This window comes from Salmo salar, chromosome ssa21 (assembly GCF_905237065.1).
Source record: "Salmo salar chromosome ssa21, Ssal_v3.1, whole genome shotgun sequence".
Lineage (NCBI taxonomy): Eukaryota > Metazoa > Chordata > Actinopteri > Salmoniformes > Salmonidae > Salmo > Salmo salar.
Window position 1 is genome coordinate 31,432,501 of NC_059462.1, and position 27,082 is coordinate 31,459,582.

Genomic DNA, 27,082 nt, shown 5'->3' on the forward strand with positions numbered 1-27,082 from the left:
GGGAATAGAAAGTCACCACCCCCTTTCAAAATGTTCACCTTTTGTTGCCTTACAGCCTGAAATGAAACACATAAAATCAGATTTTCCTGGCTTTATTTACACACAGTAACCCACAATATTCAAGCGAAAAAAAAATCTCAAAAAATCTTGGAGAATGTATTTAAATGAAAACATTAAATTACCCTATTTGGATAAATGAACACCCTGAGTTAATACTTGTTGGAACCACCTTTTGCTTGAATTATAGCCATGTGTCTCTTTGAATACGTCTCTACTAACTTTGCACACATAGACTGTGCAATATTTGCCCATTCTTCCTTTGCAGAATTGTTGAAGCTCAGTCAAATTGCATGGTGACCGTTCATGGACTGCACTCTTCAAGTCATTCCACAGATTCTTGATGGGATGTAAGTCGGGGCTCTGACTAGGCCACTCAAGGACATTCACCTTCTTGTCCTTCAGCCGCTGTACGGTTGTTTTGGCGGGGTGCTTTGGGCCATTGTCATGTTGAAATGTGATCCATCTTCCCATTTTCAACTTCCTGGCAAATGGCTGCAGGTTCTCCTCAAGAATCTGTCAGCATTTTGCACTATCAATTTTCCCCTCTATCCTGACAAGTGCTCCCAGTCCCTGCTGAAGAGAAATACCCCCACAACAGGATGCTGCCACTGCCGTGTTGTACTGTAGACATGGTGTTCTTTACTGTAGACATGGTGTTCTTTACTGTAGACATGGTGTTCTTTACTGTAGACATGGTGTTCTTTACTGTAGATGTGGTGTTCTTTACTGTAGACATGGTGTTCTTTACTGTAGACATGGTGTTCTTTACTGTAGACATGGTGTTCTTTACTGTAGACATGGTGTTCTTTACTGTAGATGTGGTGTTCTTTACTGTAGACATGGTGTTCTTTACTGTAGACATGGTGTTCTTTACTGTAGATGTGGTGTTCTTTACTGTAGATGTGGTGTTCTTTACTGTAGACATGGTGTTCTTTACTGTAGGCGTGGTGTTCTTTACTGTAGACCTGGTGTTCTTTACTGTAGGCGTGGTGTTCTTTACTGTAGACGTGGTGTTCTTTACTGTAGGCGTGGTGTTCTTTACTGTAGACCTGGTGTTCTTTACTGTAGGCGTGGTGTTCTTTACTGTAGACATGGTGTTCTTTACTGTAGACCTGGTGTTCTTTACTGTAGGCGTGGTGTTCTTTACTGTAGACCTGGTGTTCTTTACTGTAGGCGTGGTGTTCTTTACTGTAGGCGTGGTGTTCTTTACTGTAGACGTGGTGTTCTTTACTGTAGACGTGGTGTTCTTTACTGTAGACGTGGTGTTCTTCACTGTAGACATGGTGTTCTTTACTGTAGACATGGTGTTCTTTACTGAAGACATGGTGTTCTTTACTGTAGACATGGTGTTCTTTACTGTAGACATGGTTTTCTTTACTCTAGACATGGTGTTCTTTACTGTAGACATGGTGTTCTTTGGGTGTAAAGATGTATTCATAAGGGCACAAGGCGAGACCCAGATGCAGACACGGGAGGCAGATGGTTTGAGTCTTTGATATTTATTATATTCCAAAAAGGGGTAGGCAAGAGAATGGTCGTGGACAGGCAAAAAGGTCAAAACCAGATCAGAGTCCAGGAGGTACAGAGTGGCAGACATGCTCGTGGTCAAGGCAGGCAAAATGGTCAGGCAGGTGGGTACAGAGTCCAGAAACAGGCAAGGGTCAAAACCGGGAGGACTAGAAAAAGGAGAATAGAAAAGGCAGCAGTACGGGAAAAACACGCTGGTTGACTTGAACATACAAGACGAACTGGCACAGAGAGACAGGAAACACAGGGATAAATACACTGGGGAAAATAAGCCACACCTGGAGGAGGTGGAGACAATCACAAGGCCGGTTGAAACAGATCAGGGTGTGACAGTATTGGGTTTTCGCCAGACATATCATATTGCGTTCAGGCCAAAAAGTTCAATTTTGGTCTCATCTGACCACAACACCTTTTGCCACTTGGCCTCAGAATCTACAATGTGCTTTTTGGCAAAGCTCAAACGAGACTTGATGTGGATTTTCTTGAGGAGTGGTGTTTTTCTTGCCACCCTCCCATAGAGGCCAGATTCGTGGAGTGCTTGTGATATTGTGGTCACATCCACACATTGACCAGTCTTTGCCATAAAGGCCTGAAGCTCCTTCAAAGTCACGATTGGCTTCTTGGTAGCCTCTCCGATCAGTCTCCTCCTTGCCCGGTCATCCAGTTTGGAGGGACGGCCTGATCTATGCAGGGTCTGGATGGTGCCATACGCCTTCCACTTCTTAATAATGGCCGTAACTGTGCTCCGAGGGATAGACAAAGCCTTTGAAATCTTTTTATATCCATCCTCTGACTTGTGCCTTTCCACAACTTTATCTCGTAGATCTTTTGAAAGTACCTTTCTGCCCATAGTGGATTCTTTGCTTTGAATTGCACTACTAAGTAGTTGAGTTGTGCAATTCTGAACTAATCAAAATCACTAGAATTGATCACAGATGGAAACCAATTAGCTTGATTTGTGATCTGGAAGGTGGTTGGTTATACCTCAGCAAGTTTGCAGTTGCAATTCTAAGGGGGGCGTTCACATACCCAAATAGGGGATTTTACTGTTTTAATTGTAATTCATTTATAGAGTTTTTAAAATGTTTTTTTCACTTGGATATTGTGGGTTACTGTGTGTAAATAAAGCAGTAAAAAGTCTGATTTGGTGTGTTTTCATTTCAGGCTGTAAGGCAACAAAAGGTGAACATTTTCAAAGGGAGTGGTGACTTTCTATTCCCACTGTACATAGTGGTGCCAAAGACAAGCTTCTCACAATCAACTGCTTTCCCATAAGACACTCATCCCAACACTCATCCCTGTTTCTTCTCTCTCCTCATCTCTACAGTGAACCTGTTGGACTCCAAAGCCAGCCAGGGGGAGCTGGGATGGATATCCTACCCATCACATGGGGTGAGTAGTAGATTCATGTACCATGGCTTGCACACATACAGTATCTGCACATTCTATCCTCTGTCAGCATTCTGTCCTGTCATCACATTTCAGCGTTTTAATGGTGCTTAGGACATTTCATAACAAACAATACAAACACATCTTAGTTTCTGTTATCCTATGAGTCAAGTGGGATTAACAATCCTTAAGAGTCTATTGACGCACCTGTGCGTCAGTCTAAGTAACATAATAAAAAAATCCCAGTCAGAATACGTCCGTTTAAGCTAGAGACGTCAGGTTTTTTGCATGGCTGCATCTCAATCCACCGCATTCGCCTATGTCGGCCTTCCGCGTTTACGGTGGAAGGCTACAGCGGTGTTTATCAGACCAGGAGACATCCCGAAAATTGGTCTTCTCACGAAAACGTCTATAGTGTCCGAACGGTTTGGCCAATACACGGACTCTCATGAACACAATGGTGTTCTCCCTTTTACTCTACGACCCCTACAAGAGTCAGGGGACTCGTCTGGAGCCGGTAACGCCGATGTGCCAACTTCTGTCTGTAGCGTCTGAACCGTTTGAGCCAAAACTAATATGATCCCACTATGGAAAGGGGAGACTCTCACCAACACGCTCTACGACCCCCACAAGAGTCACGGGACTCGCCTGAAGGTAACCTAAGAAACTAATGAAAGTATGGAGGTAGTTTTGTGCCAACAAAAATAAAGGTTTAAATATGTGTCCAAAAATATATATGTATTTCCTGAGCTTTCTTATATCTCTCTTTTTTTGTGCTATTTATGAATGTGTTATTCAATGCGTTTCTATGTGTTATAAAAGTAAAGGCCAAATTCTATATTTTATCAAAAAAATCTAAAAATATACCTAAAGGCGTCTTAATATTCTAAATCCAATAGCTAAATGATCCATGATATGACCATCTATAAACTATTCCATATGTCAGCTTAGTACCCCCCCAAGTGGTATTAACCTACACATAGGTTAAGTAGGTGATAGACTCACCATATGGGTGGGATGGGGAGACAGATTGCATTTCTTCATTTTGTTAAAGAAGAGGAGGATCAGCTTTTAATATGGTTTGAATTGTTGGCAACAACACATGTTAATAAAACCCTAGCTAACTTAGTATCACAACACATCAATCAAAACAACACATGTCAATAAAACCCTACCTAACTTAGTATCTCAACACATCAATCAAAACAACACATGTCAATAAAACCCTACCTAACTTAGTATCTCAACACATCAATCAAAACAACACATGTCAATAAAACCCTACCTAACTTAGTATCACAACACATCAATCAAACAACACATGTCAATAAAACCCTACCTAACTTAGTATCGCAACACATCAATCAAACAACACATGTCAATAAAACCCTACCTAACTTAGTATCGCAACACATCAATCAAATAACACATGTCAATAAAACCATACCTAACTTAGTATCTCAACACATCAATCAAATAACACATGTCAATAAAACCCTACCTAACTTAGTATCGCAACACATCAATCAAACAACACATGTCAATAAAACCATACCTAACTTAGTATCTCAACACATCAATCAAATAACACATGTCAATAAAACCCTACCTAACTTAGTATCTCAACACATCAATCAAACAACACATGTCAATAAAACCATACCTAACTTAGTATCTCAACACATCAATCAAACAACACATGTCAATAAAACCCTACCTAACTTAGTATCTCAACACATCAATCAAATAACACATGTCAATAAAACCATACCTAACTTAGTATCTCAACACATCAATCAAACAACACATGTCAATAAAACCCTACCTAACTTAGTATCTCAACACATCAATCAAATAACACAAAACAGCTTGACTTCCTTCCCTTCCCTAATCCACCTACATCCTCCTGTGTCTCTACCTCTGCCATAGTCTGTGTGTGTGTGTGCGTGGTTGTGGTTGTGGGTGTGGGTGTGTGTGTGTAGTATGTGTGTCTGTGTGGTTCTGTGTTTATTTGTCTACCAGTTGCACTACTGGCCTTGCAGTCTCCAGCAGCCAATCCCTCCTCTGAACTTTAAGTGTTAGAGTTACGGGCTGGCTGGAGCTGAAGGTAATCTACTAATTCGTTCCATAGAGCTGCCAGCCTTGGTTTCCCCCAGCCATATATTAACTACCAGCACTAGAAAACTTAGAGGTTACTTTATAAGGTTGAACCAAACACACTTACCGAACACTGACTTTTAATGTCTCATGTTTATTTAGGCCCAGGTTTGAGGCCCAGTTTGTGTAATTGACACGACCTTTGAGAGTGGGAACTCCTCTATGTAAAGTTAGACAGATTCAGAACAGTTTTAAAAGGCAGAGAATGGATTTGATTATCATATGGTACACTGAATATTATGCAGGAACCAATGTCTTTCTGAAAAGAGGGTGGTAGGAGCGAGAAAGAGTGCTGATCAAGTCCTCAAGGTGAATCATGGATAATTACTCACGTCGTTGGCTGACGTGGGCAGATAAGCATTTTGCCGTGAGAGCCAGACCCTCTGAAATGATTTCTGATAATGCAGTGGCATGGGGGCCACACACACACACACACAAACACGCACACGCGCAGGCGCACACGCACACACACACACACACACACACACACACACACACACACACACACACACACACACACACACACACACACACACACACACACACACACACACACACACACACACGTTGACAGTGACAGATGGGCCCCTGGTCTTCTGCCGCTGCAAGCAAAGTGCTACCCGGTGTTACAGCACAAAATGCTTCAGTGTTACAGTAAAAACAGTACCCTAACCGCACTGTGTACACCTGTCTCATTCTGACTCCCTGTCATAGCCCTGGGGTGTGGGTAATGGTCACTAATGTACAGTGCACCGCTTGACTTTTTCTACATTTTGTTACGTTACAGCCTTATTCTAAAATGGAGTAAATCGTTTTTTCCCCTCATCAATCTAGACACAATACTCCATAATGACGACGTAAAAACAGATTATTAGATTTTGTTTTGCTAATTTATTACAAATAAAAAATGGAAATATCACATTTGCATAAGTATTCAGACCCTTTACTGTTGAAGCACCTTTGGCAGTGATTACAGCGATTACAGTCTTCTTGGGTATGACGCTAAAAGCTTAGCACACCTGTATTTGTGGAGTTTCTCCCATTCTTCTCTCTGTCAGGTTGGATGGAGAGTGTTGCTGCAGCTATTTTTTGGTCATGGCTGTGCTTAGGGTTGTTGTCCTGAGCACTCTGAGGCAGGTTTTCATCACATTGCTCCATTCATCTTTCCGTCGATCCTGACTAGTCTCCCAGTCCATGCCACTGAAAACTATCCCCACAGCATGATGCTGCCACCACCATGCTTCACCGTAGGGATGGTGCCAGGTTTCCTCCAGATGTGACGCTTGGCATTCAGGCCAAAGAGTTCAATGTTGGTTTCATCAGACTAGAGAATCTTGTTTCTCATGGTCTGAGAAGCCCTTTAGGTGCCTTTTTGGCAAACTCCAAGCGGGCTGTCATGTGCCTTTTACTGAGGAGTGGCTTCTGTCTGGCAACTTTACCATAAAAGCTTGATTGGTGTAGTGCTACAGAGATGGTTGTCCTTCTGGAAGGTTCTCCCATCTTCACAGAGGAACTCTGGAGCTCTGTCAGAGTGACCATTGGGTTCTTGGTCACCTCCCTGACCAAGGCCCTTCTTCCCCGATTGCTCAGTTTTGCTGGGCGGCCAGCTCTAGAAAGAGTCTTGGTGGTTCCAAACTTCTTCCATTTAAGAATGATGGAGGCCACTGTGTTCTTGGGGACCTTCAATACAGAATTTGTTTGTACAGAATGTAAATAAGGTTTTTTATTTTTTTATTTTTAATACATTTGCCCGTAAATTGGGTATTGTGTGTAGATTGATGAGGGGAAAAAACAATTTAATACATTTTTAAATAAGGCTATAACATAACAAAATGTGGTAAAAGTCAAGGGGTCTGAATACTTTCCCTATGCACTGTAGATTAGGAGTTTATGACACGTTGTTAGGATGTGTCATAAACTCACGTTTCCCATCTTTTCATATCTTTCAAAGAAGAAATCCCTAGCAATTTACCCTCACCAATTTACAGATATATTCCACATTGTTGAGGAACCAGAAGAGGAACTCATCTCCAACTGCATATGGAGAAGTGTGGAATAATGAGAAACTCTACATGGTGCTGGGAGCCTGAAGTCTGGCCCTACAAACACTATGTTCTCTTGGCATCGCCTCATCCAATCCCAGAGAGACACACTACATTACTGCTCTCCAGTCCAGAGCTTAATGGCACAGCTCTTTTGGCCAGCGTCCACCACTCCTCAGTCTCCACGTATTGTAATATCCAAACTCATTTAGTCACCGTAGCACCATATTTCCCCCAAATACATACTGACTGACTGACAGAGTGAGAGGTCCCCAGCTGCACTGGGAGAGAAGAGAAAGCCCATCCATAAACGAGAGATTAGCACATGGTGGGGCTTGGAGAGAGGCTGCTATAGTGGGGGACTGTTGGGGGTTTGGAGGGGGGGGGGGTGTAGAGTGTGTTATGGTTTCTCTCTGGTCAAAGCTGTGATGAAAAGCTTCTGACTGATGTGGTGCAGTTGTCACGGCGACCCAGAGCAGGAAACTAAAGCTGCTCTCCGCTCTGCTCTTCTCTTTGCTGACTACCACCAGGCTGTGGGAATGGAGAAAAAGAGAGAGAAAGAAATAAAGAAAGAGAGAGGGGTTTTCCACCTCTCTCTCGATGATTTGTGTCTCAATCTAACAGCTGAAACCGACTCATTATTGGACACTAGTCAGATCAATGGAGCTTCAGGTTTCACCACTTTGACCTTCTGTGTCACAGACATCAATATCAGCAGTCAAACTCCATTTAGTTTCTAAACCCTTGAATACATGTATTTGAACTATAAAAATACATATGGTGCACAAAATAGTGTTCAGGAACAAGCGTTGATATCATTTATCACACAAAACAAGGAAACAACCAAATTTGTCAAAATGTGTCATCTAAATGTGTCATTTGACTGAAGCTATCCCTCAGTCCTTTGAAGTGCTCTGTGTAGACTGCTGATTGGTCAGTTTGTCAAGAGTGTCTGATGTGGTCGTTAGGTGGACCAGCCTCAGTGTCTCAGGTTCCCCCTGGTTTTACTGCTGCAGCCTGTTCTACCTACAGCACAGATCACAGAGCCCTGATCCTCCCCATGACCCCCCCACAGCTGTGACCTGGGGTCAGAGGTCAGGGGTAGTCATATTCATGTGTAGTCCAAACCGTTCGGACGCCTCAGACGTTTTCATGAGAAGACTGATTTTCGGGATGTCTCCTGGCCCGACCAACACCGCTGTAGCTCTGCCACCTTCCACCACAGATGTGGATGGCCGACATTGACTGGTGCGGTGGATTGAGACGATGCCCATGTAAAAAACAGATATCTCTAGCTTAAATAGGATTTTCATGAGACTTTTTTATTATTATGCTAAAATGATTTTTTCGCATGGACATCGACTCTAAGGGCTTTTAACAAAGGCCCCAGGACCAGTTGAAGCAAAATAGCCCCATAACATCAAAGATCCACCATCATATTTTACAGTAGGTTCATTTCTGCTGATGCATTCTCATTTCGACTCCAGACACACCACTGGTGTGCGTGGCCAAAGAGCTCTATTTTTATGTTATCCAATAAATGTAAACGCCTGGAGTTTGCTTAACTGCATTGGTACATGGATTGGAAGCGGTGCTTTGGTCAGACGATATGAATATAGAGCTCTTTGGCCACGCACACCATGTAAAATATGGTGGTGTATCTTGACATTAATTGGTCACAAAATCTACATGTTTAAATGGCCAACTCAGTCTCCGGACTTAAAACCCATTGAAAACCTGTGGTTGTTCATTTAAAGAGGGCAGTTAATAAGCGCAGACGAAGGATTGTCCAAATATCTAGAAGGATTCTGAATGGAGGAATGGTCTAAGATCCCTCCCAATGTGTTCTCCAACTCAGAAAACAAGGCTCAGTGCCGTTATCTTTGCAAGGTGAGGTATTGAAAGGTATTGAAAATAGGGCTGTCAATCATTTAGTATTAGTATAAAATAATATAATTTCTACATTTTAGCTCAGAATTTGAATTATACATTTTATACAGTCATTTTTCTCTCTCTCTCCCTCCCCCACTCTCTCTCGCTCTCCTTCCCCCCACTCTCTCTCGCTCTCCCGCCCCCTCTCTCTCTCCCCACTCTCTCTCTATCTCCCTCCCCCCACTCTCTCTCTCTCTCCCCCCCTACTATCTCTCTCCCTCCCTCCCTCCTCTCTCTCTCCCTCCCCCCACTCTCTCTCCCTCCCTCTCCTCTCTCGCTCTCCCTCCCCCAACTTTATTGGCATGGGAAACATATTTTAACATTGCCAAAGCAAGTGAGGTAGATAATATACAAAAGTGAAATAAACAATAAAAATGAACAGCAAACATTACATTCACAGACGTTCCAAAAGAATAAGACATTACAAATGTCATATTACGTATATATACAGTGTTGTAACGATGTACAAATGGTTGAAGAGGAGCTGTGAAGGGAACGGCACCTCCATACCTTCAGGCTCTGATCAGGCCCTACACCCAAACAAGGGCACTGCGTTCATCCACCACTGGCCTGCTGGCCCCCCTACCTCTGAGGAAGCACAGTTCCCGCTCAGCCCAGTCAAAACTGTTCGCTGCTCTGGCACCCCAATGGTGGAACAAGCTCCCTCACGACGCCAGGACAGCGGAGTCAATCACCACCTTCCGGAGACACCTGAAACCCCACCTCTTTAAGGAATACCTAGGATAGGATAAAGTAATCCTTCCAACCCCCCCCCTTAAAATATTTAGATGCACTATTGTAAAGTGGTTGTTCCACTGGATATCATAAGGTGAATGCACCATTTTGTAAGTCGCTCTGGATAAGAGCGTCTGCTAAATGACTTAAATGTAATGTAATGTAATGTTGAAGTTCAAAAGGGAAAATAAATAAGCATAAATATGGGTTGTATTTACAATGGTGTTTGTTCTTCACTGGTTGACCTTTTCTTGTGGCAACAGGTCACATATCTTGCTGCTGTGACGGCACATTGTGGTATTTCACCCAGTAGATATGGGAGTTTATCAAAATCGGGAAATATGTGTCTCTCATACATTGGGCAGGAGGTTAGGAAGTGCAGCTCAGTTTCCACCTCATTTTGAGGGCAGTGTGCACATAGGCTGTCTTTTCCTGAGAGACAGGTCTGCCTACGGTGGCCTTTGTCAATAGCAAGGCTATACTAACTGAGTCTGTACATAGTCAAAGCTTTCCTTAAGTTTGGGTCAGTCACAGTGGTCAGGTATTCTGCCACTGTGTACTCTCTGTTTAGGGACAAATAGCATTCTAGTTTGCTCTGTTTTTTTGTTAATTCTTTCCAATGTGTCAAGTAATTATCTTTTTGTTTTCTTGTGATTTGGTTGGGTCTAATTGTGTTGCTGTCCTGGGGCTCTGTGTGGTGTGTTTGTGAACAGAGCCCCAGGACCAGCTTGCTTAGGTGACTCTCCTCCAGGTTCATCTCGCTGTAGGTGATGGCTTTCTTATGTTAGGTTTGGGAATCGCTTCCTTTTAGGTGGTTGTAGAATTTATCGTCTCTTTTCTGGATTTTGATAGTTAGCAGGTATCGGCCTAATTCTGCTCTGCATACATTATTTGGTGTTCTACGTTGTACACGGAGGATATTTTTGAAGAATTCTGCATGCAGATTGTCAATTTGGTGTTTGTCCCATTTTGTGAATTCTTGGTTGGTGAGCGGACACCAGACCTCACAACCATAAAGGACAATGGGTTCTATAACTGATTCAAGTATTTTTAGCCAGATCCTAATTGGTATGTCAAATTTTATGTTCCTTTTGATGGCATAGAATGCCCTTCTTGCCTTGTCTCTCAGATCGTTCACAGTTTTGTGGAAGTTACCTGTGGCGCTGATGTTTAGGCCAAGGTATGTATAGTTTTTTGTGTGCTCTAGGGCAACGGTGTCTAGATGGAATTTGTATTTGTGGTCCTGGCAACTGGACCTTTTTTGGAACACCATTATTTTAGTCTTACTGAGATTTACTGTCAGGGCCCAGGTCTGGCAGAATCTGTGCAGAATATCTAGGTGCTCTGTAGGCCCTCCTTGGTTGGGGACAGAAGCACCAGATCATCAGCAAATAGTAGACCTTTGACTTCAGATTCTAGTAGCTTGAGGCCGGGTGCTGCAGACTTTTCTAGTGCCCTCGCCAATTCGTTGATATATATGTTGAAGAGGGTGGGGCTTAAGCTGCATCCCTGTCTCACCCCACAGCCCTGTGGGAAGAAATGTGTGTGTGTTTTATGCCTATTTTAACCGCATACTTGTTTGTGGATTTTATAATGTCGTATGTTTTTCCCCCAACACCACTTTCCATCAATTTGTATAGCAGACCCTCATGCCAAATTGAGTCGAAGGCTTTTTTGAAATCAACAAAGCATGAGAAGACTTTGCCTTTGTTTTGGTTTGTTTGTTTGTCAATTAGGGTGTGCAGGGTGAATACGTGGTCTGTCGTACAATAATTTGGTAAATAGCCAATTTGACATTTGCTCAGTACATTGTTTTCACTGAGGAAATATACAAGTCTGCTGTTAATGATAATGCAGAGGATTTTACCAAGGTTGTTGTTGACGCATATCCACTCTATCTCTCCTCCCCCCTCTCTCTCCCTACCCCCACTCTCTCTCTCTCCCTCCCCCTCTCTCTCTCATTCTCATTCCCTCTCTCTCTCTCTCTCTCCCTCCCCCCACTCTTTCTCTCTTTCCCCACTCTCTCTCTCCCTACCCCCACTCTCTCTCTCCCTCCCCCTCTCTCTCTCATTCTCATTCCCTCTCTCTCTCTCTCCCTCCCCCCACTCTTTCTCTCTTTCCCCACTCTCTCTCCCTCCCCCCACTCTCTCTCACTCCCCCCACTCTCTATCTCTCCCCCCACTCTCTCTCTCTCTCCCTCCCCCACTCTCTCTCATTCTCATTCCCTCTCTCTCTCTCCCTCCCCCACTCTCTCTCATTCTCATTCCCCCCTCTCTCTCTCTCTCTCTCCCTCTCCCCACTCTTTCTCTCTTTCCCCACTCTCTCTCCCTCCCCCCACTCTCTCTCACTCCCCCCACTCTCTATCTCCCCCCCACTCTCTCTCTCTCTCCCTACCCCCACTCTCTCTCTCTCCCTCCCCTCTCTCTCTCATTCTCATTCCCTCTCTCTCTCTCTCCCTACCCCCACTCTTTCTCTCTTTCCCCACTCTCTCTCTCCCTCCCCCCACTCTCTCTCGCTCCCCCCACTCTCTATCTCTCCCCCCACTCTCTCTCTCTCCCTCCCCCACTCTCTCTCTCCTCCCCCTCTCTCTTTCTCCCTCCCTCCCCCACTCTCTCCTCCCCCTCTCTCTTTCTCCCTCCCTCCCCCACTCTCTCTCTCCCTCCCTCCCCCCACTCTCACAATCTCAATCCCTCTCTATCTCTCTCTATCCCCCACTCTCTCTCTCCCTCCCCACTCTCTCTCTCTCTCTCCCTCCCTCCCTTCCCCCCTCTCTCCTCACCCACTCTCTCTCTCTCCCTCCCCCACTCTCTCTCTCTCTCTCTCAATCCCCCTCTATCTCTCTCCATCCCCCACTCTCTCTCTTTCTCTCCCCCACTCACTCACTCACTCACTCACTCACTCACTCACTCACTCACTCACTCACTCACTCACTCACTCACTCACTCACTCACTCACTCACTCACTCACTCACTCACTCACTCACTCACTCACTCACTCACTCACTCTCTCTCCCTCCCCCACTCTCTCTCTCTCCCTCTCTCCCTCCCCCACTCTCTCTCTTCAATAATGGAAACCCAGTAACTCTGTCATTCTGACCTCATAGGCATTTAAATGAAGAGGAAGAGTATAGAAACTGAGAAACTGTGTGTGTGTGTGAAAGCGTGTGTACTTATACGTACAATATGTGAGTCTGTGTCGTGAATTTGTGTGTGTGAAGGCTAAATCACAGAGGTCATGTATATAATACTACTACAGGGCTGTAGACATGACAGTCTTGTCTAACCAATGTAATTCCACTGTAACGTGATCAGGAGAAGGATTATAAGGTTATTACATATCTCCCTCTCTGAAACACCATCTCTCCTCTCTCACTGCCCCGCTGCCAGAGACTCAGCTAGCTGCCAGTGTGTGTGTGTGTGTGTGTGTGTGTATGTGTGTGTGTGTGTGTGTGTGTGTGTGTGTGTGTGTGTGTGTGTGTGTGTGTGTGTGTGTGTGTGTGTGTGTGTGTGTGTGTGTGCTCATTAGCCTGGCTTCATAACCAATGCACACATGGGTGTAGGGTTAGGGCTTTGTCAAACATACCAACTGGTTTCCCCATTTCATTTCTCCCTCTCTTTATCTCTCTCCCTCTCTCTACCCCCCTCTCTCTCCCCCCTCTCCCCCTTGTTGGTATCAGTAGTGCAAAGAGATAATTATACAAGCCCACTGTCATCATCAGAGCTGGAGAGGAGCGAGAGCCTGTGCAGTTGAGAGATGACATCTCATGCTGTGTGTGTGTCAAAGAGAGATGCAGAAAGGGAGGAAGAAAGAGTGGAAAGGAGCGAGGGAGGGGTGAAGTTTGTCATAATGATGTCATGTATGGTAGGGGATGGTCCATGTAATATGCTATTCTCCAGTGTATGAGCTGCACATCATATAAACATTTTCATATGTTTTGGCAGCAGTGGTTTAAAGCACAACCATTCTCTGGAATAGGATAACTCTCTCTCTCTCTCTCTCTCTCTCAATCACACACACACACACACACACACACACACACACACACACACACACACACACACACACACACACACACACACACACACACACACACACACACACACACACACACACACACACACACACACACACACACACACACACACACACACCACACAGGCACACACCGACACACACGCACACACACACACACACACATACGGCAAGTCTCAGTTACTCTGCGCAGCCACCTGGATTTCATTTCTAACCCCTGCTTCCCTCTCTGACCACACTGGCATGCCTGTGTGTGTGTGTGTGTGTGTGTGTGTGTGCGTGTGTGTCGGTGTGTGCCTGTGTGGTGTGTGTGTGTGTGTGTGTGTGTGTGTGTGTGTGTGTGTGTGTGTGTGTGTGTGTGTCGGTGGTGTGCCTGTGTGTGTGTGTGTGTGTGCTATCTTATTCCAGTGTGTGTGCATCCCACAGGGAACTCATACCAAGACAGTATTAGTGGAAAGAGCAATCACTGAGTCAAATTTGATCTATTTTAATTTGCATCATATCGCTGTACATGAAGACAAAGTCATAATAGTATAAACCCTGGTTCCTACATCCCACAGTGATCTCCTTTCAGAGAGAGAGGGAGAAATGTGTTCCTAACCTTGCGCCAGGGATAGCAGCTGAGTAGCTGCTCCTCTTAGGAGTGGAAGCTAAAGGTCTGAGGAATGAAGAGGAGAAAGAATCCCCTCTAATGCTGTAAAGAGACTTCCATATGTAGAAGACGTGTATGAAAAAAAAACCTAGCTTCAGTAGAGGCCTTGAGAGAGAGAGAAAGAAAGAGAAAGAGAGGGTTAAAAGGAGAGAAATTATGAATGCTGTTGGTTGCCAAATAAATCACTATTATTGTAATAGAAAACACAGACTCTCCGTTCATCATTAAACTGAAGTTCCTCTTACCCAGAGCCTCTGTGTGTAGGAAATACTTATCCATTCATTTAGCCACTCACTCTGATGGAGAATAAGGGCATTTAAAGCCATACATTATAACACCTGTCACTTTAACCACAATAATAACCATTGTTCAAGTGTTTCCCTATTCATCACAGCTTTGATTCAATGTTTAACCGCTGGGACAGGGAGACTAAACTACATGATGTATGAGTATCCTGGTGTGTTTAGAAAATGAATTACTTCATTCTCTTTCCTCCCTTTCCCATCTCTTTCATCCCTCCCCCCTCCATCTCCCCCCTCTTCTCAGTGGGAGGAGATCAGCGGAGTTGACGAGCACTACACTCCCATCAGGACCTTCCAGGTGTGTAACGTGATGGAATACAGTCAGAACAACTGGCTGAGGACCAACTGGATCCCCCGCCAGTCGGCCCAGAAGATCTACGTGGAGCTAAAGTTCACCCTGAGAGACTGTAACTCCATCCCCCTGGTCCTGGGGACCTGCAAGGAGACCTTCAACCTGCTGTACATGGAGACAGACGAGGACCAGGGCAGTCACTTCAGAGAACACCAGTTCTCTAAGATCGACACCATCGCTGCAGATGAGAGCTTCACCCAGATGGACCTGGGGGACCGCATCCTGAAGCTCAACACGGAGGTCCGGGAGGTGGGGCCTGTTACCAAGAAGGGCTTCTACCTGGCGTTCCAGGACGTGGGGGCGTGTGTGGCCCTGGTGTCAGTCAGGGTCTACTTTAAGAAGTGCCCATTCATTGTGAGGAACCTGGCCTCCTTCCCTGACACGGTGCCAATGGACTCTCAGTCATTGGTGGAGGTGAAGGGCTCGTGTGTCAATCACTCCAAGGAGGAGGAGCCACCGCGTATGTACTGTAGTACAGAGGGGGAGTGGCTAGTGCCCATAGGGAAGTGTCTGTGTAACGTTGGCTATGAGGACAGAGGGAGCTCCTGCCAAGGTAAGACAGAGTTTAATGTTCACTGAATGCATTTCCTTCTTTCTTTTTCTACTTTTTTCTCTCCCTCTCTCTCTCCCCTTTATTTTATCTCTCTTTCACCTCCCTCCCACTCCATTGCTGAAATATACAGTAACTTCAACATAGGCTCTGAGTGTGTACAGTACCTTGTAATGTTTTGAAAGCGTGGTTTCAGCTGTGGTAAAGTCCTGATCTACTGCACATGTACACACACCTTATATCTGTCGGCCATCTCTGGCCTTCGCTCTACCACTAGAAACCAGATACGGGATGTGTGTATGACGGTTGAGAGAGGAGTTCTGTGTTTGTATATGGTAGAGGGACCAGCTTGCAGTAGTTACTGTATATCAGTGAGCTCCTCCTCACTCACCTCATCAGAACAGAGGAAGGATCATAGTTCTCTGTGTGTGTGTCTGCTGTTGGAGGCCATGGAGAGAGGGGGATATCAGAGAGAAGGGTGTGTGCTGCTGAGGACTGGGTCATGAAAGGTTACTGGGCTGGTGTTTTGGGTGTTTTGACTTGGTGCAGGGCTGGGAAATAGGCCTGGAGAAGATGAGGTTGTATCATATGGTGTTTAAAGATATTATAATATGGTGATATAGTGTGTGTTGGTTCCAGTGGGAGCCCAGATAAATGTCTACAGCGCTGACACGTCAAGAGACCATCTACTCCTCTTCTCTCCTTTCAGATGGGAAAGTGCTGTGTTGAGCGCTATGTGAAGATATTGATCTACTCTCTGTGTATTCACTATTCTATGGATGAGTGAGTGGAAGGATGAATGAGACGTTTAGTTTAATGAAAGATCAAAGCCAATCTAATAGGTCAAGTTCTGGTGTCAAGGGTAACAGAGAGAAGCTCCTTCCCTTTAAAAGGAAGACAGACAAATGGTAGTGTGAGGCAATACCTCCTGCTGCGCTCTCGCTCTCTCTTTCTCTCTCTCACTCTCTCTCCTGTCAGTGTGAGTAGTGTGAATGTTTGGGTGTATTTGACAATCTCTTATTAGTTTCACTGACGACTAATGGAGTCTAATAAGGGCTTATGTTACGCCTGTCTGTGACAGCTGCTCTGTGACACACACACACACACACACACACACACACACACACACACACACACACACACACACACACACACACACACACACACACACACACACACACACACACACACACAGCCCCCCATGAACAGCGACAGCCAGGGGCCATGTGCGCAGCTCGTCCACCAGGCCCCTAGTGTTAACAGACAGATGAGTGTTGGGGGGCCAGTGTAATGTGCAGCGGGTAGCAGAGTGGCGAACGCAGGGAAATGTTTAGGTATCCAGACCTACTTCTCCTAGCAGTGTGTGTTAGTGTAACTCTGAGTCAGATGAAGAGAAACGCTTTACTGCTATAGTTCACTGAATATTTCATGGAGTGTTTTCTTTGAGAAGTGATGCAGCATCTTCCATTTCTCTTTGCTGTGTGTGTGTGTGTGTGTGTGTGTGTGTGTGTGTGTGTGTGTGTGTGTGTGTGTGTGTGTGTGTGTGTGTGTGTGTGTGTGTGTGTGTGTGTGTGTGTGTTTGTATAGGTCTCAGAGTGTATTTGAAGGAGTTAGTAGAGAATGTGGGGTGTTGTATTAAACTGTCATAATTATCCAGTTCCATAGCTCTGTGTGTTTGTTCAGAAATGTGTGTGGAACTAAGGGATGTTTTCATAGTGAGGCTTCAAAAGAACACAAACAGTCCAGCTACACAGGCTTTAGCCTGCTGCCGCCTATGTGGTGTGTTTCAGTGTATATGTGTTGTGTTTCAGTGTATATGTGGTATGTTTCGGTGTATATGTGGTATGTTTCAGTGTATATGTGGTGTGTTTCAGTGTATATGTGGTATGTTTCAGTGTATATGTGGTATGTTTCGGTGTATATGTGGTATGTTTCGGTGTATATGTGGTGTGTTTCAGTGTATATGTGGTATGTTTCAGTGTATATGTGGTATGTTTCGGTGTATATGTGGTATGTTTCGGTGTATATGTGGTGTGTTTCAGTGTATATGTGGTATGTTTCAGTGTATATGTGGTATGTTTTGGTGTATATGTGGTATGTTTTGGTGTATATGTGGTGTGTTTCAGTGTATATGTGGTATGTTTCAGTGTATATGTGGTATGTTTCGGTGTATATGTGGTATGTTTCGGTGTATATGTGGTGTGTTTCGGTGTATATGTGGTGTGTTTCAGTGTATATGTGGTATGTTTCAGTGTATATGTGGTATGTTTCGGTGTATATGTGGTATGTTTCGGTGTATATGTGGTGTGTTTCAGTGTATATGTGGTATGTTTCGGTGTATATGTGTTGTGTTTCGGTGTATATGTGGTGCGTTTCAGTGTATATGTGGTATGTTTAGTGTATATGTGGTATGTTTCGGTGTATATATGGTATGTTTCGGTGTATATGTGGTATGTTTCGGTGTATATGTGGTGTGTTTCGGTGTATATGTGGTGTGTTTTGGTGTATATTTGGTATGTTTCAGTGTATATGTGGTATGTTTCAGTGTATATGTGGTATGTTTCGGTGTATATGTGGTATGTTTCAGTGTATATCTGTTGTGTATTGATGTATATGTGATGTGTTTCAGATTATATGTCTCAGTGTATACAACATGTATACGCTGTGTATATGTGTATATGTGGAGTGTTTCGGTGTATATGTGGTGTGTTTCGGTGTATATGTGGTGTGTTTCAGTGTATATATGTGTGTTTCTTTGTGTGTGCACACACGTGTGTGTGTGCGTGCATTCAAGCATTGTCTGCTAGCATTAAGAACAAAGCTCAATGTACTTAAAGTCCTTTGCCAGTAATGTAACGTTGTCTGAGTACTGAAGGTCACCTCACTCAGGAGGGTCTCACTTAACTGGATCTCAACCTTGTAGTAGGTTGTATCTACTTCAGCCATAGAGAGATGATGGGTAGACACCTCACCTTATCATGCTAGTAACAAACAGCAGTTCAGTGCAGTTTTGTGGACAGACATTGTCGCCCAGTGGAGTGGAGTGACACTGTCCTCTGATGTTACAATGGACCAGAGTAGGTGATCTAGCACCTATTTACCATCAGTGTAAGTCCTCCAAACTTAATTTGAGCTTAAAACAGCAAACACAGGCCGCTCAGAAGCCAGCCGGATATGTGTGTCACAGTGTGTGTGTGTGTGTGTGTCAGCAGCTGTTCGCCAGTTCCTCTGAGAGAGACGAGGGTTTACATTCCTGTTGGATTTACCAAGAAACACAGTCCCCACACACACTAGTCCTTATTACTTATCAGACACACACACACACACTCACACACACGCACGCACGCACACACACGCACTGTTCCCAGTTCTGAGCAATATATTGGTGCTGATCTATCAGTTCATGTGATGTTAGCTGTTGTTTCTACCCTGTCTTAGTTTATGTGTACGTGTGTGTGAAAGAAAGAGCACTCTACATTTATCTTAGAAGTGGTTAAGATGACTGTAGAGAGACTGATTGGTCTCTTCGTCTAAACACTGATGTTCATTAGCCAGATCATCTCCAGATCATCTGTAACGCAACAATGGGCCAGTACTGGCTCTCTATGTCAATATGGGCTCTGGTCATTATGGAGTTGCAACTGTGTAGTGATTTGATCTGTAGATATTTCGGCATGTTTTGAGTCTTCTTTTAGGCTGTGTGGGGGGTGTTGCCATGGAGGAAAACAGCAAGACTGCTCACTATTGCTCACACACTGTGTGTGTGTGTGTGTGTGTGTGTGTGTGTTCATGTGTGTTGAGCAGTTTGGGTCTCTCAGAATGCCAGCTCAAGCGAGTTCATGCCTAACACAGCGGACGCAAAGACAGAAAATACATACACACAGAGGTCACACACTGGCCTTAGTCATACACGTGGCCTTTAGTTTGAGTGAAACAGGCTCTGACATGTTTGTGTTGCATTGAAGGCAAGGTTGGGTATGTTACTTTCTAAATGTAATCCATTACAGTTACTAGTTACCTGTAATTAGTAACATAACGTTTGGATTACTCAAATTCAGTAATATAATCTGATTACTTTCAGTTACTTTTAGATTACGTTCCCCTGAAAAGGTGCTGGTTAGCGGTTTTCGTCAATAATCTTGTTCTGAGGGCCTCCCAAGTGGTGCAGCGGTCTAGGGCACTGCATCGCAGTGCTAGAGGCGTCACTTCAGACCCGGGTTCGATCCCAGGCTGTGTCATAGCCGGCCGCAACCGGGTGACTGAGACGGCGCGCAATTGGCCCAGCATTGTCCGGGTAAGGGAAGGGTTTGACCGCCCGGGATGTCCTTGTTCCATTGTGCTCTGCAGAGTAGTCACTAGCTGGCACAGCCACAAAGTCATAAAATCAGACTTTAAACTTAATCCTAATCTTAGCACTAACCGTAACCACACTGCTTGCCTTAAGTTAAGCACATTTTTGTTTTCATAATTTTTACAATATAGCCAATTTTGACTTTGCAGCTGGCCAATCTAGTGGAAATCCCTCAGTTCTGCCTCAAGGACAACTCATCCCAATAAATGTCAACCTGCTTAAGAGCCATTAGAAGAAGACAAAAATGTATTTTACCAATTGAACAACATCCATTGCAGGATAAATCAATGTTAGAGTTTACCAGTGTTGGGGAGTAGTAAACTACATTTAGTTCAACTAGTAATTTAATTACATTTTGCAGTAGTAGCTTGGTGGTAGTTGAACTAAATGTAATTATTGGTAGTGTTTTCAGTAGTTAATTACATATTTACCATGTAGTGGTGTAGCTAACTACTGGAATTACACACTACTATTTTTTCTACTAAATAAAATTATGTTTTTTCTTTTTCGGCATCAGACCTGCCTAATTCTCACTTGAAAGACTTTTTGTGTCCCTAATTTGAACCTTTTTTGTTTAATAGGCTAAATTACACATTCTGTTAACATCTGTCTCCAGCGTGATCTGTTCTTGCAATTTGTAGTCTATCACATTTCAGATTTAGATATGATAATTTTTCAGGAAGTAGTTTGGATGTTGTGAACTAGTAACTTCAGTTAAGTAAGCTACAGTATAGGGTAGCTTTAATGTAGCTTAACTTCTTCCAGTGTCAATTAATTGGTAGCTTCCCCAACACTGGTGTTTACATAGCTAGCCATAAATGAATGTTGGATTTTACTTCATGGTGTTGGATTCTTGGTGAAACTTTGAACATTGTTATACTCAGAAGTATAGGAACATTAGTTCCAAAAGAGACATGAGGGGTTGTCACGATCGTCAAAAGGAGTGGACCAAAGCACAGCGTGGTAAGTGTTCATCGTAGTCTTTACTTCCCTCAGAACACTACAAACAAAAGGAATAAACAATGAATACGACCGTAACGTCTTGTATGCTTAACAAGCAGAACAAAAATAAGATCCCACAACTACAGGTGGGGAAAGGCTGCCTAAGTATGATTCCTAATCAGAGACAACGATAGACAGCTGCCTCTGATTAGGAACCATACTCGGCTCAACACAAAGAAATAGACACCATAGAATGCCCACCCCACACCCTGACCTAACCTCATAGAGAAACAAACCATCTCTCTGGTCAGGGCGTGACAGGGGTGCCATAATGAAGCTTGAGTGCAGGGAACATGATTGCATGTGTCACTACTGATAAGGGGAGAAACCGTTATTAGAACCTAACAATGGGTTGGTTATGTAGTCTTCTTCTAACCCATTGCTTTCTACTACAGCTAATGATATGATTAGGCTATATGTTTACATTAAAAAAACAAAGTCTATCAGATTTCCAGTCGCAGTCTGAGGTCCTGAGCGCTCTGGGACAGGTCTTCATCAAGGATCTCTCTGTACTTTGCTCCATTCATCTTTCTCTCGATCCTGACCCAGTCCCTGCCGCTGAAAAACATTCCCACAGCATGATGCTGCCACCACCATGCTTCACCGTAGGGATGGTGCCAGGTTTCCTCCAGATGTGACGCTTGGCATTCAGGCCAAAGAGTTCATGTTGGTTACATCAGACTAGAGAATCTTGTTTCTCATGATCTGAGAGTCCTTTAGGTGCCTTTTGGCAAACTCCAAGCGGGCTGTCATGCGCCATTTACTGAGGAGTTGCTTCCGTCTGGTCACTCTACTATAACGGCCTGATTGGTGGAGTGCTACAGAGATGGTTGTCCTTCTGGAAGGTTCTCCCATCTCCACAAAGGAACTCTTTGTGGAGTCAGAGTGACCATCAGGTTCTTGGTCACCTTCCTGACCAAGGCCCTTCTCCCCCGATTGCTCAGTTTGTCCGGGCGGCCAGCTCTAGAAAGAGTCTTGGTGGTTCCAAACTTCTTCCATTTAGTAATGATGGAGGCAACTGTGTTCTTGGTGCAGACATTTTTTGGTACCCTTCCCCAGATCTGTGCCTCGATACAATCCTGTTTCGGACCGTTACGGACAATTCCTTTGACCTCATGGCTTGGTTTTTGCATCCACTATCAACTGTGGGACCTTATATAGACAGGCATATGCCTTTCCAAATCATGTCCAATCAATTAAATTTACCACAGGTGGACTCCAATCAAGTTGTAGAAACTTGTGGCTCAGTTGGTAGAGCATGGTGTGTGCAACGCCAGTGTTGTGGGTTCGATTCCCATGGGGGGCCAGTACAAAAATGCATGAAATGTATGCATTCACTACTGTAAGTCGTTCTGGATAAGAGCGTCTGCTAAATGTCTAAAATGTAAATCTGGACATTGGAAGCTGGTTAAGTGTTTGGGCTTCCCTGTGGCTCAGTTGGTAGAGCATGGTGTTTGCAATGCCAGCATGGAGTGTGCAACGCCAGGGTTGTGGGTTCAATTCCCACAGGGGGCCAGTACAAAAAATAAATAAATAAAATGCATGAAATGTATGTATTCACTACTGTAAGTCGCTCTGGATAAGAGTGTCTGCTAAATGACTAAAATGGAAACAGGATGTACCTGAGCTCAATTTTGAGTTTCATAGCAAAGGGGTAGGTATTTTGGTTTTCTATTTTTAATACATTTGCAAACATTTCTAGAAACCTGTTTTTGCTTTGTCATTATTGGATATTGTGTGTGGATTGATAAGGAAAAAAAGTAATTTAATCAATTTCAGAATAAAGCTGTAATGTAACTAAATGTTGAAAAAGTCAAGGGGACTGAATACTTTTGGAATGCGCTGTAGATTATCCAAATAGTTTTTCCTGAGCATAACCCAAAAAGAAAGTACTTATTAGCCTACTCGCTTGTTTATGATTTTGTTGGCATGAAGGACTCATTGGGCTCATTGCTTCAAGTTAAAAAATAAATGCTGCTCTCGGAATGGCATGCTTTGAGAACTACCAAAAACTGTGCAAGTGCCATAATCTTCGTCTTCTGATGAGGAGAAATCATCGGACCAATACGCAGCGTGGTAAGTGTCCATACTTATACTTTTATTTTTATAAACGTGAACACTAAACAAAACAAGGAAACGAACGACAGTCCTGTAAGGCTACACAGCTATACATGGAACAACCACCCACAAACACGAGAAAATAAACCCATTTAAATATGGCCTCCAATTAGAAGCAATGACAACCAGCTGCTTCTAATTGGAGGTCATTCCCAAAACGAACATAGAAATAGACAAACTAGAAAACCCATATAGAAATAGAAAACATAGAACATAAACCAAAAACCCCGAAACACACAAAACAAACACACCCCTGCCACGTCCTGACCAACTACAATAACAAAATGATCCCTTACTGGTCAGGACGTGACAGTACCCCCCCCCCCAAAGGTGCAGACCCCGAATCCACCGTCACCGACGGTTCCTGTGCAACACCCCCCCTTCCCAAACCTCCCCCCATGAAGGTGGCTCTGGCTCTGGGTTTAATCCTCACTCTAACCTGTCCACCCCCGCTGAAGGCTTAGGGCTGTAGCGCGACTCTGGGAGCTCCGGACTGGCGGGCGACTCTGGCTGCGCCGGACTGGCGGGCCGCCTCTGTCGGTTCCGGACTGGCGGGCCGCCTCTGTCGGTTCCGGACTGGCAGGCCGCCTCAGTCGGTTCCGGACTGAGGGACGTTGCCGGAAGCACTGGATGGGGCACTATCGCCGGAAGCTCTAGACTGGGCACTGTCGCCGGAAGCTCTAGACTGGGCACTGTTGCCGGAAGCTCTAGACGGGGACTGCGCACTAAAGGCCTGGTGCGTGGGGCTGGCTTTGGAGGAGCCAGACTGGTGACACACACCTCAAGGCTAGTGTGAGGAGCAGGAACAGGGTAAACTGCACCCTGGAGATGCACTGGAGGTCTGGAGCATACGGCCTGCACAACCCTTCTTTGCTGAGTGCTCACCATAGCCTGGCCATACTGAGGAGCTTTCACCAATTGCACCAGCCTTTGAATGCTTCTGGGCAATACAGTGCGCATTTCCGCATAGCTCGGTGCTTTCTCGATCCGTCGCTCCCCGTAATAAGCACGGGGAGTTGGCTCAGGTCTACGACCAGACTTAGCCATACTACCCGTGTGCCACTCCCCAATTATTTGGAGGGGCTGCCTCTCACACTTGCCAATCCTTGCGTATAACGCCTCATAATGGCGCCGCACCGCCTTAGCTGCCTCCAGCTCCTCCTTAGGGCGCCGGTACTCCCCCGCCTGGTGCCATGGTCCTGCCCCATCCAGGATCTCCTCCCAGGTCCATGACTCTTCATAGCTCCTCTGCTGCTCCTTCCTCCGCTGCTTGGTCATGTTTTGGTGGGTAGTTCTGTCATAAGCTTTGTCTTCTGATGAGGAGAAATCATCGGACCAATACGCAGCGTGATGTGTCCATACTTATACTTTTATTTTTATAAACGTGAACACTAAACAAAACAAGGAAACGAACGACAGTCCTGTAAGGCTACACAGCTATACATGGAACAACCACCCACAAACACGAGAAAATAAACCCATTTAAATATGGCCTCCAATTAGAAGCAATGACAACCAGCTGCTTCTAATTGGAGGTCGTTCCCAAAACTAACATATAAATAGACAAACTAGAAAACCCACATAGAAATAGAAAACATAGAACATAAACCAAAAACCAAAAACCCCGAAACACACAAAACAAACACACCCCTGCCACGTCCTGACCAACTACAATAACAAAATGACCCCTTACTGGTCAAGACGTGACAGCAAGTGAGAAGTTTTTTTGCCAGTATAGAGCAGAATAGCACAGGGGAGTTTAGAAGGGAGGAACTCCCTCAAGATTCTATTTCGTAGGCTGGGATCCGCAATGCACATGTTGCTTTCTACTGGTCGCAAAAACAATGATTTATAACCAGCTTAAATTTCTTGAATTCAATCATTATTGGGTTAAAATACACTTACATGTATACATTTGTGAACAGCCATCCACAACAACCACAACCCGTAAGGCGCAAATATCTAATTGAGAGAGCAGCAGTGTGATTCACATCAATGCGCTATGAAGATATTAATAATAAGTTATATCCGTATTACCCGTAGGCTACACCACTGCTGTCATCCTTACCTCCAAGTGTTTATTCAAGTTGGATAATCTTTGGATGCCGACAGCAGTCGCACCATTGGAACACATACTGTAGCTTGGACTGTAGCCTACAAAAGCCTACTCCTGCTCTTTTCCCTCGATCCATCAAACGCACTTGGTGTGTCATCCTAGTGGTCTCTGATTTGTGGTCAGACTCGCTCAGGTGGAACAAACTCAAACTTGCACCTTTTTTCAATGCTGATTTGAATGTCATTGAGAAAACAGAAAGGTGTCAAATATTTTTTTTGTCACATCCTTTCTGAATTTAAAAGTAATATTAGAAGTAATCTGTAATCTGATTACAGTATTCTTTCTGGTATCGTAACGGATTCCAGTTACAATTGTTTTGTAATCTGTTACTCCCCAAACCTGATTGGAGGTACACACTCAAACACAATGGGTTACTGATTGCCTCGAAGAAAACACACACATTAAAACACTCTGGCACAGACCCTACCAGAGCTAATGGTGCTTCTTCCAGCCTCAATGAGGAGCGCTGAGGTGGACTGAAGCGGTTTCTGAATTGGTCTAAACTTGTTGGAAATAGTTTGTAATGGACTCACAGTAAATGCTCTGTGGTGATCTTTGGTGGTCTGTAGTGGACTGGAGCAATCTGGAGTCGACCAAATAGTCTGTAGGGGTCAGAATGACGCAGGCCTGGCCCAATAGCTCATGGTCCCGGCTATAGAATCAAAGTCTAACATGCGTGCCTGAATCTTTTTGTGTGTGTGTGTGTGTGTGTGTGAGAGAGCAGAGGGAAAAACGCTTAGCGAGAGGGTGAGGAGTGGTGTAAAAAAAGTGGTGTTCAATTGACAAGTACGCGCACACACACACACACACACACACACACACACACACACACACACACACACACACACACACACACACACACACACACACACACACACACACACACACACACACACACACACACACACACGGACACAGTCCTACTCTACTCCCTAGATCACTATGATTCTTGGTCCTGGTGTTATATAAGTGACAGCATCTCTAGAAGAAGAACATGCACATGTTAGCGCTAGTGATAAAGTTGCTCCAGAACTTCAGCCCTGTTGTTCTTGCAGTAGAGTGTGTGTGTTGTGGTTCTTGCAGTAGAGTGTGTGTGTTGTGGTTCTTGCAGTAGAGTGTGTGTGTTGTGGTTCTTGCAGTAGAGTGTGTGTGTTGTGGTTCTTGCAGTAGAGTGTGTGTGTTGTGGTTCTTGCAGTAGAGTGTGTGTGTTGTGGTTCTTGCAGTAGAGTGTGTGTGTTGTGGTTCTTGCAGTAGAGTGTGTGTGTTGTGGTTCTTGCAGTAGAGTGTGTGTGTTGTGGTTCTTGCAGTAGAGTGTGTGTGTTGTGGTTCTTGCAGTAGAGTGTGTGTGTTGTGGTTCTTGCAGTAGTGTGTTTGGGTTGTGGTTCTTGCAGTAGAGTGTGTGTGTTGTGGTTCTTGCAGTAGAGTGTGTGTGTTGTGGTTCTTGCAGTAGAGTGTGTGTGTTGTGGTTCTTGCAGTAGAGTGTGTGTGTTGTGGTTCTTGCAGTAGAGTGTGTGTGTTGTGGTTCTTGCAGTAGAGTGTGTGTGTTGTGGTTCTTGCAGTAGAGTGTGTGTGTTGTGGTTCTTGCTAGCGTCTCTAACCTCCTCTGTCACGCTGGCTCAGCATTGGGTCCATCTCCTCCTAAGCCTTACTAGCCGGTGTGTGAGTGTAACCTCAGCTGGAGAGAGCATTGTGCATTCAGAGGCAGATCATAGTCTCACAGGGTTTTCACAGCAACGAGGAGTTTTCACTAAGGCTTTTCTAGTGA

General features: G+C 44.5%; 1 protein-coding gene across 3 annotated transcripts in view; it reads left to right on the forward strand.

The window, feature by feature from the left end:
- epha3 (eph receptor A3) overlaps positions 1 to 27,082 on the forward strand; it is a 140,064-nt gene that overhangs the window by 15,906 nt on the left and 97,076 nt on the right. For all 3 annotated transcript variants that reach the window (XM_045704677.1, XM_045704676.1, XM_045704678.1), the window contains exons 2-3: positions 2,915 to 2,979; positions 15,073 to 15,733. In XM_045704677.1, the coding sequence (XP_045560633.1) occupies positions 2,915 to 2,979; positions 15,073 to 15,733 (726 nt within the window). The remainder of the gene's footprint in view (positions 1 to 2,914; positions 2,980 to 15,072; positions 15,734 to 27,082) is intronic.